General features: G+C 39.7%; 1 protein-coding gene across 3 annotated transcripts in view; it reads right to left on the reverse strand.

The window, feature by feature from the left end:
• The window catches only part of iqsec1b (IQ motif and Sec7 domain ArfGEF 1b), a 199,363-nt gene that overhangs the window by 131,001 nt on the left and 53,497 nt on the right, over positions 1 to 14,865 (reverse strand). For 2 of the 3 annotated variants that reach the window (XM_067588395.1, XM_067588400.1), the window contains exon 2: positions 6,438 to 6,545. The exons of the other annotated variant lie outside the window; for it this stretch is intronic. In XM_067588395.1, coding sequence (XP_067444496.1) covers positions 6,438 to 6,545 — 108 coding nt within the window. The remainder of the gene's footprint in view (positions 1 to 6,437; positions 6,546 to 14,865) is intronic. 3 annotated transcript variants of the gene reach the window in all.

Below are 14,865 nucleotides of genomic sequence, written 5' to 3' on the forward strand. Positions count from 1 at the left end.
AGTATTCCAGTGTATTTTAACACATAAAATGGACTGTGTAAGTGTATTTGTAATATAACAAATAAGTCTACTTAATATATACTTTCCTGTAAAACATGATTCAGCCTTACCTTAGTGTACTCAAAACACATCTTAAATACCATAAATTATTACCAATTTTCCCTTATAGTGTTCAACTTTGGTAATTTACATAAACTTAAAGTGTGATTGTGAGTATGCTACTAATCTAATATAAATATATTAGTTGTCTGTTACTAGTACATTTCGAGTATGCTCAAAGTGCAATTGCAATACTATTGTTGCACTCATCAAATGTATTTTAATTTCACTACATGTACAGCATGTATGAAAATACATATGCAGTAGTATGTTTGTAGTGTACCTAAGTATACTTAAAATAGTCCCATTTTAGTACAGTCAAGAACACTAAACACATTTAAAGCTAAACTTTTGCACTACTTTTGTACAACTAAAGTATATGTTCAAAAATAGTTGTTCCATTTTAACACTCATTGTGTACATTTAGTATACTTTAGACTACTTTTTTCACTAGGGATCCCAAGTTACACTCAGTTATTGTGGATGACTTCAATAAAATCTCAAAGCAGGCTGATAATGACAAGTTTTTAAAATACGACGGTAGCAACTGTTGGAGCAACAGAGAAGGAGAAAGTACAGAATGAAAACATTAAGTCACTGACAAGTTTAATGATGTAGGGCTAAGGTTTGAGAGGGGACGCACACATCAATAAGCCAGTCGACATCAAAGGGTGCCTAGATGAAATGAAGGCACAGTGGACGAGTGGTGTGAGGCTAACTTTGCTCCTACACAGCCTGCATGCTGATCACACACACACACTCTCTGCCACTCCCATCCCACTTCAGAGGCAAAGCAGCGCAGCTATTTATCAAGGGTACTGTGAGTTGAGTAAATCATCCACTCACCATGCAGCATAAAATAATACCAACGTGAGCCAGGGGCAAATTAATATTTTTCTTGCATCAGTTTTTGCATTCAGACTGTGTACTGAATTAAACAACTTCTGACTGACAGGAGGATTTCTGTCCCAAAACAGACGTATACAAGAGCTCTGAAGGGCGAGGTGAAAGAAACTATTGATTATTTATTTATTTATTTACTGACTTTCAGGACTTTTGCTCGTATGTCTTTCAATTGACTCTCTCCCAAATGAATATGACCTGAAACAGACTCAAATTCACAAAAATCTAAATTTAAGGCTGGCATAATAATTAAAAGTATCCCGCGTCACACTTATCAGTGTGAACAACTATGCATTTTTATAAAATCTTATGAAAGACACCTGAAACCTGCTTGCAAATAGAGTTGTAATGGTAAGGAGGAGGGTCACAACAAAGCAACATGGCATAGTCAAGATATAAAAACAATAAGCAGTTAATCCCCCTTCATACATGCATTTGCTTCTCTGGACTTTTTGCAGAGGGCCGACAAACAATTGCGGAATGTACAGATTAGAAAATTTAATGTCATGACCAATATCTTAATTGTAAATGGCCATTAGAGTGCAGTAGAGGTTGGTGTTACAACTACCTGGAGCAACACTACAGAGGTGGTCAGACTTCATTAACATGCACAGCTTAAGCCACAAGTCAAGAGCAATGAGAGACAAGGGAACAAATTAGCATCTTTGCTTTGCTAAGCCATGAACACTACTGAGACACAGATGTTGGTTGGAGGGCCACGATCAGATACACCTGGTTAACAAGAACACATGGCTGAAGCACCTGTTGGACAGAGAACTTTACAAGCTGCGGAGAGAAGTTCCGGTTCAGGGATTCAGCTTTGCAGGGTGCCTGAACACCTCTTGGTAGTTGATGAAATGCCACATGATCAGACACCCAGAAGAGAAACAAGGCATCACTGTCAAATACCTTAAGGGTTCAGTAAGCTCTGAACAAACTAGATCCTACATATCAACCAATCTGTTCCTGTTGCCAATGGCCACGGAAATGATGGGAGTCATGTGAAGAATGCAAAAAGAGAGCTTTGGAGAAAAGTTAATGTCTACTTTCACACCTGCGCACACCTGGCCATCACTGCGTAACATGAGCGTGATTCTTGGATTGTCTGTTTCAGAAAGTTGTCAGACTCATGGACAGTGCCCCCCCCCCCCCCCCCCCCGTCAACCTGCCTACAATACCCACAATGCAACTTGACCGCCAACAGTTCGGTTGGAGACTCTAGTGTGTTATGCTAGTAGTGGCCTCAAGCTGCTAGCCTCAAGCAAAGATGAGGAAACCAATAAGGTTTGTGCCTAAACCTAACCAAACCATAACCATCACCAAACCAATTTACTTATCTGTAATGGTTTTAGAAGGCACTGAAAAGAGATGCTATCCAGTTGATGGGGGTGTAAAGATTAGAAAACACTTATGTGTTGTTCTGGGGGTCAGTTATGATCAACGTATTTTGTTGTTCAATTTGAAAGACTTGTTGGTGAAGACACTGGAGAGTTTCAACAAGCCAACACAAGTAGTAACAGAATGTCCAAGAGACAAAAATCCAATTGATCATTATTGACAGTGGCACATCGTCTTTATGCCAGACAATCTACTTAGTGTCTCCACAGACTACCCAAAATACACAAAGAATTTGGCTGTAAACTGTAAAACATCTACAAATATTTGGCCATAACATAGCAACTCTACCTGGCAACACTATACATCACTGACAAAAGTTTCTCTGCAACTTTCAATGAATCAAACAGAAAGCCAGTGATAGCGTATGTGTCAGTGATGTAAGCAATGGACACAGTAAGAGATCTCTTGAAACTTAACCCAGACCAGGTGTACTCTTTATTGGATCTGTGCTTGAAGGCTACAGATTTGAAATACAAGGAGAAACATGACATGAAACCCTACAGAGGGAGATGGTAACAGTTTCAATGACAAACTGTCCTTTTTGCAGTGCAGACTGTAGAAGAGAAGGAGATGATATTGAGGTAATGATGAATGAAGTTTACAGAAAAGCCATTTTCACAGATCACTATCTGGTTTCAGATTCACTCCACCCAATCAAGCACAAACTCGAAGTAATCTGGGCCTCACCCAACTAAGCATAGACCATTTTGACAAATAGGCCAAAGACATTCAGAGTGACACCAGGCTGCAGTTACCCTCACTGAGCTTTCATTAAAAAAGTAGAAAGATCCAAAATGAACACAAAATCAAAATTACTGTGTTTTAGAGTGTGGCAATATGCTGAGACAGAGCCCGGTCTATCTGACCATATTGGCAAACATTACTGAAGAAGTACACACCTGTACAGTACTGAGTCTGAACAGCATGTACACAAACATCTTCACACAACTTAAACTATTCAAATTAATGAACACATTTTGTACAGAGTTGGACCGAGAGATGTGACAAAGCAACAACATGATATTTCTCAATATGACCAAACTATATTGATAATTGAGGTTCAAAGTTCATTCTTGACCTTGGAGCAGCAGTTGAAAAAATAATGTCACCACAGGGTCTACTAAGTAGCTGCTGGGGAACTTTCGATCATATCATCACAGATGGGAAAGGCTGTTTTTCGGTTCCTTCAAATCAGCCCGCTGCCTGATTATTTCCTGATTGTAGATGCTCAAATTTCCATTATTGAGCACTTAAAAGATTTCTTGTCCATGTTGGCTTAAAAGCTGAGGCTCAAAGTTCATTCTTGACCTTGGAAAAAGCAGTTGTGTTGTGTGCAGTTGTGAAAACAATCCTACCACAAAGTCAAGTTAAAATATAGTTATTTCATATTTCTGTTTTTTTTTTTTAACCCTTCTCATTGTCAACTACAACATTTTGTTTTCTCACGCTTGCAGCTTATCTTAGCAGTTCTAGTGTGATGAACTCTGCTGTTTGCCCTGCTTTGTCCTAAACACGGCACAGCTCTATTAAATAGCCAGTCCAGTGAACTGTTTTGTGCTTTGTTATTGTTAGGTCATTTAGGTTATATGAACAACCTTGAAAGGAGCCTTGAAAGGAAATGTAAGAAAAAGCGCTGCCAGTCTTTATATTTATCTCCTCTGGATGACTTAGAAAGAAATTTTGATGACTCAGTGTCTCATTTAAAAAAAAACAGCTCAGAAAATATCCACAGTAGATATTTTTGGTCATCATGCCTTTTCAGGGCTTACACAAAGACAAATTTTGCATTTAAAACAAGGTCAACTTTTAAAGCTAAAGTAATCAATATTTTTTAATCAAGGAAAAAAATGACTTTGTGTAATGTGAAAGACGTCATACCCATATATAATAAATAATCTCCCCCTAGTGGCTGGCTGCAGTATAGATCAAAAGTCTCGCTGCCTCCATGTTAGTGGATGGGACATGAGCCAACTAAACTAAAAAAACTAAACTAAAAACTAAACTAAAAAATCAAAGTGCACGTCAAACAAATTTTTCCCAAAGACGTTTCCTGTCATTTTAAGTAGATCTTATCACGCAGATGTATGTTCAAGTGCTCATTTTTCTGATAAGTTTGTTTATAATTAGTTATTTGATGATATGAAAGGGGGTGTGACGTTATGATTGACAGCTGTGATTGACAGCCGCTCTGAAAGCCTCTGTCAGATGCAACAGAGTGGCTGCAGCAGTTTCTGATAATAGACACTAATGTATGTTTTTATTTGTGACCAGCTGTAGCTGCTAGACTGGCTGATTTTGGTGGATTTACCTCTCCATGGCAGCTCCTCTCTGTGGTGGGACAGCTGTCAGTCAAGTTGAGGGGGCATATCCCACGGGCTGTCATCCCGCCACCCCAATTCTACTGCACAGACTCTGGTTGCAAATGATGTCACAGATGGCAGCTCCCGAAAACACGATATTTTAGCTTCACTATTGCATAGCGGTAAGAAGTAGAGATGTGTTGTCCAGCTTTATATACAGTTTATGCTTACTCCAACTAATGCTAATGTTGCTGGATGTGTAAATAGGCAACTGTGTGATCTCTCAGTTTGAATCATCATAAATCCTACAATAAGAATCCTATTCCAAAAATGCACTGAGCAATGTAATAATGTTTAGTAAAGACAAGGATCACCACAAATCTACACAAAGAAAAGTCCAAAAGAAGAGAGTATTCATATCTCTTACTGTTACCTTCTCCTGCCGCTTACACCTTTAATCTTATATCTTCCAAACATAAAAGCCCAATAATCATCTAAACCTGCTTCACTGTGCAGCAGCATATTGCTTCGCAGTGTGATTTCACCTGAAGCAATGTGTCACTTCCTTCATGCCTCTCAGGGGTTTAACATAATTGCATTCATTATCCAATACACACTCCTACAGTACCTCCTATTGTAAATTCCAGCTTGACCCAAACATCATTCAGAACACAACTCCCTTGGCAATTGTAATTGATGTGCACTTGTTCTTCATGTTGTTGGAAAATACTTCCTAATAGACCGGGACAGCTCAAGACCTCACTGTAATCACAAGTGTTTAGCACTCACTCTTTGTGCTCTCTTCATCTCCACAGCTAATTAGAATCAATAAACATAGTGAGCAAACACGACTCATTAGGACTTTCACTATCTCCTTCCTCCACTGGCAAAAGCATATAGGGTGAGGTTTTTGTACCCATTTCCCCCCACAAACCTGCCTTCAGAATTGCTCTCAAGCTCAGCGCTGGATACTTGATAGATACAGCGAGCGTGGCGTCAAGAATAAAAACCCTTTGAAATTGCCATGAAGCTTTTGAAGCCTATGTCCCACTGCTCAACGCTCTCAGGGTTTTCATCTCTCCCCATCTCTCCTCATTTGCCGAGGAGCTCTGAGGCCCTTGCAGAGCAGCTGTAATGAACTCCAATGGAAAAGCATCCACAGAGAGGAGGACTGCATGGACAGCCAGGCAGTGTATGTGCTGCAAGACGCTTTATGCAAGCATGCTTCTTGTAATAATCTACAAAGTTGCAGCAGTACAGCAAAGCTTATCACTCATTTTCTAAGATATCCTTCAACTGTTCCACCACTCGTGAAGTAATCCTGAAAGATAGAGGGATTGGAGGGAATAGATATGTCATCACAGGGGTCTGTTCTACCTGCTTTATCCCAGAAAGTAGTCTATACAACTACTGTGCCTCTACTTTGCGTCTGTTGTAGTAGTGGGTATTGTTCATTTTCTATCTGATTGGATTTGGAGGCTGAGAGGGACACCTACCAGTTTCTGCACAGCAGGCAGTGGAAGTCTTCAGGAACAAAAGGAAAAGGCTGACAAAAAAGAAACACTCAACAGCAGCATGGAGAATGGCATGGTCAAAAATCAGATGTTTTATCAGGCTGATGAACAGAGCGAAACTGTAATCTAGCACCAGGACAGAAACACACTGTTGTTATGAGAAACACTGGGAATTTGTGGGCTGATGAAGAAAAGGTGACTTCAATAAAACCCTTTGATTTACCCAAAAGATGCAGACTTCCATTTGCGACAGGGGTAACTTCTTCTACATGGAGGGTTAATAAGGTTTAGAGGGATCTCTGAGACTTCTATGGGCAATGAGGCGTGTCGCCTGCAACATAAAAAGAGAGAGGCACATTGAAGCGGTTCATTTCATAATGCACATTTCATGAAGTTCAAGAAAAGTCAGTAATATACTTTCATTCAAAATGAGACAGCAAGCAATGCATGGGCGATGACATGTTGGTTGCAGTATGAATTGCGCTGTACTATGTACCAGGGAGGGGGTCCATCGGCTTCCACTGAGCTGAACGTTGCATTTGGAAGAAAGAGAGATTACTTTTGTCCACACCTGCAGCATTTTAAACGCCTTCAAATCAGGGCTGGGAATTCTCATATATTCATTATGACAACGGGCTGAATCAGCACATGGAGCTCAGTGCCAGGCAGGGAGCAGAGAGCAGAAAGGAAGAGGAGAGAGTAGAGAGAGAGGGAAGGAGGCAGGAGATGAGACATGATCAGAATGTACCAGTGCCGAGTGTGAAACAAGAGAGGCTGTGGTGAGCAGATATGAACAGGAAGGAACACAAGACAAGAGGAAGCAGATTCAAATGACTTTCTTTTATCTTATCATAGATCCGATACTTGTTATCATATATGACCTTCCCAGTTCAAAGCTCTGAAGTTCCAGAAATTGCCAACAACATATTTTGTCATGTTTTGTCACAGTTTTGTGAATAACAGACATGACATAGGAAAAAACAGGTAAATGCTGCATGGAAGTGAAGTTGACACAAAGCAAATTTCTGTGAATTTGGTAAAAAGATGATGTGTAGGACCCTGTGTCACGTGGAGAACAGCTCAATTACTCACAACATATACAGTATATGTAATTCGACATTAAAAAAAAATCTCAAATGACAAGTTCACAACTTTGCTAATATGCTAATTCTTCTTTTCTGAGAGTCAGACGAAAAGATTGATATTCATCTCCTGTCTGTGCAGTAAGCACAGACCTGGCGTCAGTTTGAGTATGAGTCATGATGAGCCTAGTTAAGCATGAAAACTAACAACAGGGGGAAAGCTAGCTTGGCTCTGTCCAAAGTACAAACACATACAGAGGAATATATAAAAACTAAAATTTAGGTTTTAGAGGGAGTTCCATGCTACTTGGCAAACTTGGTGACTCTGCAAGGTCTTGTTGTCACAGTGAGTTAGTGCTGTACTCGGTGGACTAATAAACTTTTTTTTGGTCAAAAATTAAAAAAACGTTTTAGTACGTAAATAAAGTCAAAATGCAATGTAGATGTAGATGCAGCAAAACATGATCTTAGACTCCAGAAGGTTAAACTAGCCAGCTCATCTCCCATGATCATAAATGCTAGTCATCAGTGAATCATGTAACATTTTTTTGTTTTGATCAGTCTGTTTGTCATTCAAGTTGCCACAGTTCAGAGAGAATCATCTCATTCAAGAATAATATTTCTTCTAAAACACTTTCTCAAACACTTTTGTAATATTACAGTACTGACGAAAAGCATTTTCAAGTCCTCATACCTATCATGACAAATTAGGTTCCTCATTGCCTTCCAAACCAATCCAAATGAGTGTTTTCTGATCTGGCGCCCCAGTTGACAGGACATAATAATTCATCTGTGCCTTCTAAATTGCATATGACTGTTACAAAATGATCACAAAAACTGCCACCTACAGTATATGGTTAAGGACAGATTGGGTTTAGGCAACTAAAACTCAAGGTAAAATGGTGGTCATGGATAAAAGAAACCAGTGCTGTCAGACATTACATTTTGTACATCCAACCATCCCCTTTGACCCTCCTTCTTCATAAGGTTCTGTAGCCCTATGGTCCAACCTTTCCTTTTGAGAAGAGATGTCATTACTTACAGGGCTGTAAGGGGGCAGTTCCTGTGACAACGACCGATTGCTGACATTTTTTATGGTGAGGACAGTCTCATCTTTGTTGTAAACTTTGTTTTGGACTGATGCTATATAAATAACCTGATAAATAACCTCACAGTATCCCATGGGCAAAGTCCACACAAACCTTTCCTGGACAAAAGGTCACACAGAGCAGAGGGGAGGCAGAGGCATGACATGGCCATCAGGGTGAATGGACAACTGGCCATAAATAAACCACCTATACAACTCCTCTTGGTGCCTAATTGGTGCAGATGGCTGAGTAATGGAAGAAGCAGCTACTTGTCATTGAAGCCTTCCCCAGTGAGGACTGATACTGACTGTTATGCTAGAGATAATGTGCTGCCTCTGGACAACTTTGGCCTGCTGTCTGCTGCTGCCTGGCGCGGTCAGGCCTACTGTACATTCACAACACATCACGTCCTACAACTTCCGCATATATATTGCCAGGCAGCGTTATCTTGCAAAGTGTTTTTCAGAATTTCCTATATTCACAGTGAAATGTACTGTGTTCTTTCCCAGGAAAAAGAAAGTCCTTGCAAAGTCCTTCTCTGTGAATTGATATCTTTTTTTCAAACATGTTCTCTTCTAACAGCAGGAACAACAGCGCCTGTCTCTGATAGACACATAAGCATCAAAACGATCACACAGAAACACAACATTTTCTTCTACTATCAGAGAAGCTCTGGTGGAAAAGTGACGCCCAGATGCTCACATCTGCCAAGACTTTACTGCTTGTCGCCTGGGAATTAAGAGCATTTAAGTCGGTGTTGATGAACTCATAAACTTTCAAGGTGGACAGCTGAGGGAGCATTAACTTCAAGATGGTTGGTAAAGGCTGATATAAAAACAAGCATTAAAGAGATCACTCTGATTAGCCTGAGATAAAAACAAGACAGGACCATATGCGAGGAATAACAACAATGGTTTAGCCTTGAAGGGATGATGATTTTGGAAGGGAATACTGTGGGTTTAGTGTGATCAGATGCTCTGACCAACAGGCATTGGCACTTTAGTTATGTTTTTTTCCCCATATATACCATATTTTTAAGATTATAAAGAGTAAATATTGTGCTAATTTCCCCTATTTGAATGTGACATGAAACTACTGTATTAATGTAAGTAATAATCTTCACCATTTTACATAACATAAAATGTACCCGCCATTGCTGTGTGATAATACACATCCCGCATAATGTAGTTGTCGCGCATACTTCAATTCTGATGTCACCATACCTGACGAATGATCTTTCTGCCTGCATTCCTCTAGCCAATCAGACCCTTAGTGCTGTTAAATATCATTACAATTCTCTCACTCTGTCTCTCAGACCTACTATTGCGCAACCCTCCTCTTCCCCATTACCACCATGACCTCCATGATGTCCAGAGAGACCCAACTGAAAGTTTCATTAACCATCTGCAGGCTCCGTTCCATTACCACCAGTGTCTAGACTCAGGGGGGTCCTGTCCAATCTATCTTAATAAGGGCCTAAGCTTATGAAGAGGCTTCACATTGATCATTATTCACTTTCAATTGATCTCTCATTGAACTCACATGAGTTGTAAAAAACATATTTAGCTGCAATATCCTTCCCTACCCTGTCTGGGCCCCAACCCCATTCATTTCTACAGAAATCCTAAACAGCTCACAACTACATAGTTTTCAAAAGCTAGCTCAAAAAGCTCATTTCATGGTAGATTTGGGTCTTATCACCAGCCTTATGATTTAAACCCACACTGATTGTCTTTTTGGCCACTAGGGGGCAGCAAGAATAAATTGTGAACACAACATTGACATATCATCACCTTTTAAGTTGATGGATGAGGGAGTGACATTATCATTCATTTGGAGTCATGTTTCTGTCCTCCTGGTGAATGTAAGTCCGATATTCACTCTCTTTTAATTTTGCTTTTGCTCTCTACTAACTCTTGAGAAAAATACCCGACTGTTTAGCTGCTAAATGCTCAGTTATGTTCACCAGCTAGTCGTAACTGTGTCTTTTTGCCGTTTGGTGCTGAGCAGGTAGTTTACAGTGGGTTTTTAGAGCTTTTTCTCTCAAAACAGCTGCCTGCTGCGGCTGAAACCGATGATATGAGAGTGCTGAGAGTGAACCAAAACATAAAGTTGCAGCCTGACAGCTAAACAATGAGCTGAAATTTGCTATAAAGCTCCGTTATTGCTGATAATTCTCATACATTGTCATTTAATACATTGTTATCATAAAAATATTGTTTAAAGCCACTTTAAATACATCACAACTAATTCTGCGTTTGTTATACATCACAACTAATTTTGTTTCACTTCATTCTACCTCGTATACTGTTTTGTTTTTAGCTATTCAGGAAAACATTTCAACTTTTGCAAAAGAGTACACAGCTATCCTTTAAAATGAATAGGGCTGCTGCTGCAGTGTGTTTAGGTTAATGATAAGTCTCAGAATGAATTAGAAATGAATCATTTTTTTCACTTTTACTTTTAAGGGTGTTTACAGGAAAGGGCGTTTCAGAGCAGTGTGAAGGGAAACAACATGGATCTTCTGAAATAAACTTGCAGTGGTTTTAACCACAACAGCTGAGCCTTAATCATCTGCTCATCCAAATTACAGCACATTCAAATTACAGCCACTTTTAAATTGCTGCAGTAATCAGAGACCACCAAGAGACACACCAAGTGGCAAATCCTGGAACACACCAAGACAGAAAGAGACACTTTATGAGTTTTTGGCATGTTCATCTCCAACAATGAGGAATATATACAAAGCCTTATCAAATTTGTTAAGATATTTTTGTTGGTAGCATCATGGTATCACTTTCAATATATAAGATGTTTATATAAAAATGTTTGCTAGTTAATAACACATATGTTTGATTTTTTTACTAATAGATAACAAATCTAAGAACCAAAACATTTCAAGTTGTTGCCCTGTAAAACTGAAATGGTAAATCCTTGAACTTAGTGCAATGTGATAGCTTGTGATGGGAAGACCCTGGGTAAAATGTAAATCTAACAGCAGCATGCCATATGGGTAAACATACCCCAAGGGCAAATGGGTTGTGCTCTTTTGCGACCCAGAGCTGCCAGTAATAATCTCTCATCCATGGATGTTAAGTCCTGGATGGAGATTTCCCACTGCCTGCCATATAAGCTTCCTGTTATCACTCGAGTGCAGGTTCTCTGCTTACATAATGGCAATCTCTAAACACACTGGCTCCCAAAACTTATAAACTGTCAGAAAGCTGGCAAAGTGGTTTCAAGGACTAATTGAGCTTAATAATGGTGCATATGATGGAAAACACACCACGGAGTCACTGTCGATACAGACACACTGTTTCTGCTTAGGAAATTCCCACTGCTATAGTCAAGGGGGACAAAATAGCAAAGTGCCCATGAGCTTACATTTAGATTTGTGAAGTACAGTAGAAGTATGGTTACTTGACTTAACTTGAACTACGATTACTTGAATTACGATTACAAAACTAAAAAAGTAGCTCTTTGTAACAGCAATTTACTTTCATATGATCATCAGAGTGCCAATATGGTGTCCTGGTTGTAACCATATCTGTAATCTTTACAAAAGATCTTTCTCATTCAGTGAAGCTCTCCAAGGTGGTGACCACATTTTCTTATCAAGACAGACTGATTTATGACTGTTCAAAGCTAATTGAAGTTTAATATCCTCCTACACAAGCTATAACTGTATGGTACTCTGTTAATTCCTACCTGGATGAGCACAGTTTTGATTTTTGAAAAAAATGGAGTGGCTGATTTCAGCATGCCCTGTAAATAAAAGTACATAAAAAGCTATTCAATAACAGTATTGAAAGTGGTTGTAATTTGTAGTTATTTTGACCACTTTAGCAGAAGGACACCACAACAAGCTAGGCAGAAGAAACTAACAGCCCGGACATATTACTGTCAGATAAAGTTTTGCTAGCATGTTAGCAAACAGTTATCAGTTATTTGAATTGAGGTGAAAACCAGGACAATTTGGTAGTGAATGTTGAAAACAGGGACATTTTAGTGTTTTACAGATATTCGACGTGAGTCAGGACACCCAGCTAGAAACCAGGACAATCCCCGACAAACTGTCTGGTCACTGTAGGTAAGACGGCAAACAAAATGATCCCCAAATTGTTTTACTGGGATAAGTAACTGGTATGTAATTACTGAATTTCAAATTGCAATTTCGTACACTACTCATTACTGAAAAAATAATCACATTGTTGTTTACACATTAGAAAGTAATGCATTATTGACCCAAAATTGGTCATTTGATACATTGTTAATATAAATTAAACAGATGAGCTTAGTCAAGATGGAGTAAATCAAATTCATTGTAGCATAATTTGGAGATTTTCAGTGCAGTAATTCAAGATTCTTGTAACATGAAATAGATTTCTTATGTATCTTGTTCTAAGGACACATTGTTCTGCTGTTTCAGCAGCACTCTTCCCAGACATCACCGGTCAATCAAACATTGACAGCTCTTTTTCGAGATTTTGTCAGTTTGAATGTGTATAAGTGGCACTCTTCTCTTTGAAGGGAGCAGAATCACTGTCACATCAGTCGCTGACAGGAAATAGCACTATGGACATATCTTTGAAAGTTTCACAGATCAATACTTGGCATTGTTATACAATGTGATGCCTCTGGAATATGATTACTGGAGACAGTGAACAAATATGTTGCTGTGTCTACACATGTTGGTGTAACATGTTATACTACGGTAGATTGTGTGCTGTCTCACCCTGCATGCTGTGGTATGTTCCTGACTGAGAAGCAGTGGACATACGTAGGTTGTCAGTAAGTTATTCACTTTCAGGGTCATGTATCGGTGCAGCCACACTGACTGTGCACAAACACAACTTCCTCATTTGGTTTCCTGAGGGAGGGGGGTCAGGTTTCAGGGGTGATGGTATTGGTGACGAGTCAATACTGTACACTCTCTCTCTTAATCAGCACAGTATAACAGTTCATCTGGAAACACAGTCCTGCACTGGTGATCCGCAGCCACTCGGGAACCGTCCATCAGGGCTCAGTGCAAACCAAGTGCAGCTTTCAGACGAGGAAGAGATAAGACATAAACATATTGAGTGTGTGAACCTTGCTATAACACACAGCGCTACTCTAGAACTGTTTTTCCTGTTGACACAAAACACCCCCACCTCTTTACTTCCTACTGATGGATGGGTAGTGTGTACTTCCGTTAGTTATGTAACAGAGTCTGCTGTGTACTGTACATCTCAAAAAACAGGTTTAAGCGATTTTGCTTTATATAACGCAGAAATCCAAATCTCTCTCTTTTCGCTAGATAGGCTGCATTGTGTCACAGACTGTGTTAGTATGCTTGCTCATGGTATGACTCACGTTTTTCAACAAAGAAAGAGCCACAATTGTCTAATGTAAGCTGTTTTTTTTTGCCATATCATCTATGAATTGTGTTATTTTCTTCTGTTATTCCAGGAAAAATCAAGGAATGACAACCTCTTGCAGCATCAGTGAGCATAATCAGGGTATAATCAGGTCCTGATAGGTTCATAAAGTTATCTCGCCCTGATTATGACAAGACCAAACCATTATTTTCTCCAAAGAAGAGAATTAAACAATAGAGTACAAGTGTTGATCTGAGAGAATTAAACATTGCCGACAATATCGCGTTGACAGAATCCAATTAACCTTTGCTGCTTTAGTGCGAGGCCTTTAGAAATCGGCTTTGCTGTAGCGCTCCTCCCTCTATCATTCTCTCCATCTCATTTCTCTCATCAGCATCACATCAGTAGAGTCTAGAGGGAGAGATACTGTATTTATAAGCTTCAGTACAAAGATTTAATCATTGATGGTGCCCACTGCCCGGCTCATACTATGTAATGAGGCCTGCCTAAAAAAAAAAGGAGGCTACCTCACGATTAATTATTGCAGTTTATCATGCCTTTGAGTGCTGAATGCTGGGATCCGCGTTACAGGGGAGGCTTTGTGTTCAACTGGAACACATTGTAGGGCTATGCATTGCCGCCGCCACCACCACCACTACAGGCTTTGTTCTGATAGGCTAAACAAACCACTTCACAGTGCATTCATGGCCTATATCTCCTTATCCCCCAGGAGCAGATCAAGGAATGGAAAAAACAAACACAAGCCTTGTAACACATAAGCATAATCAGGAATGTGGGCCCGTCTGGCTCTGCAATTCCTGAAGGATAGACTAACATACAGGAGGGGAACGCCGAACAAAACCATATGCAGCAAAGCCTCCGCCATTAATGCTTCCTTTCTCTGTCAGGCATGTTTACAGAGCTGAACCTTTTTGTTTCTGGACTGTTGCAAAATCATGATAGGTAGCCTACTCTCTCTGAGGAGACAAAAACTCTTACTCAGGCTGCCATAAAGGCTGATATAAGGCTACTTTTCCCTTACAAAATACGTAACTGTATTCTTCCAATTTGTTTATACTGCACATTTGCACCATTCACCAACTGAAAACCTTCTTGACAGT

This window comes from Thunnus thynnus, chromosome 4 (genome assembly GCF_963924715.1).
Source record: "Thunnus thynnus chromosome 4, fThuThy2.1, whole genome shotgun sequence".
Taxonomy (NCBI): domain Eukaryota; kingdom Metazoa; phylum Chordata; class Actinopteri; order Scombriformes; family Scombridae; genus Thunnus; species Thunnus thynnus.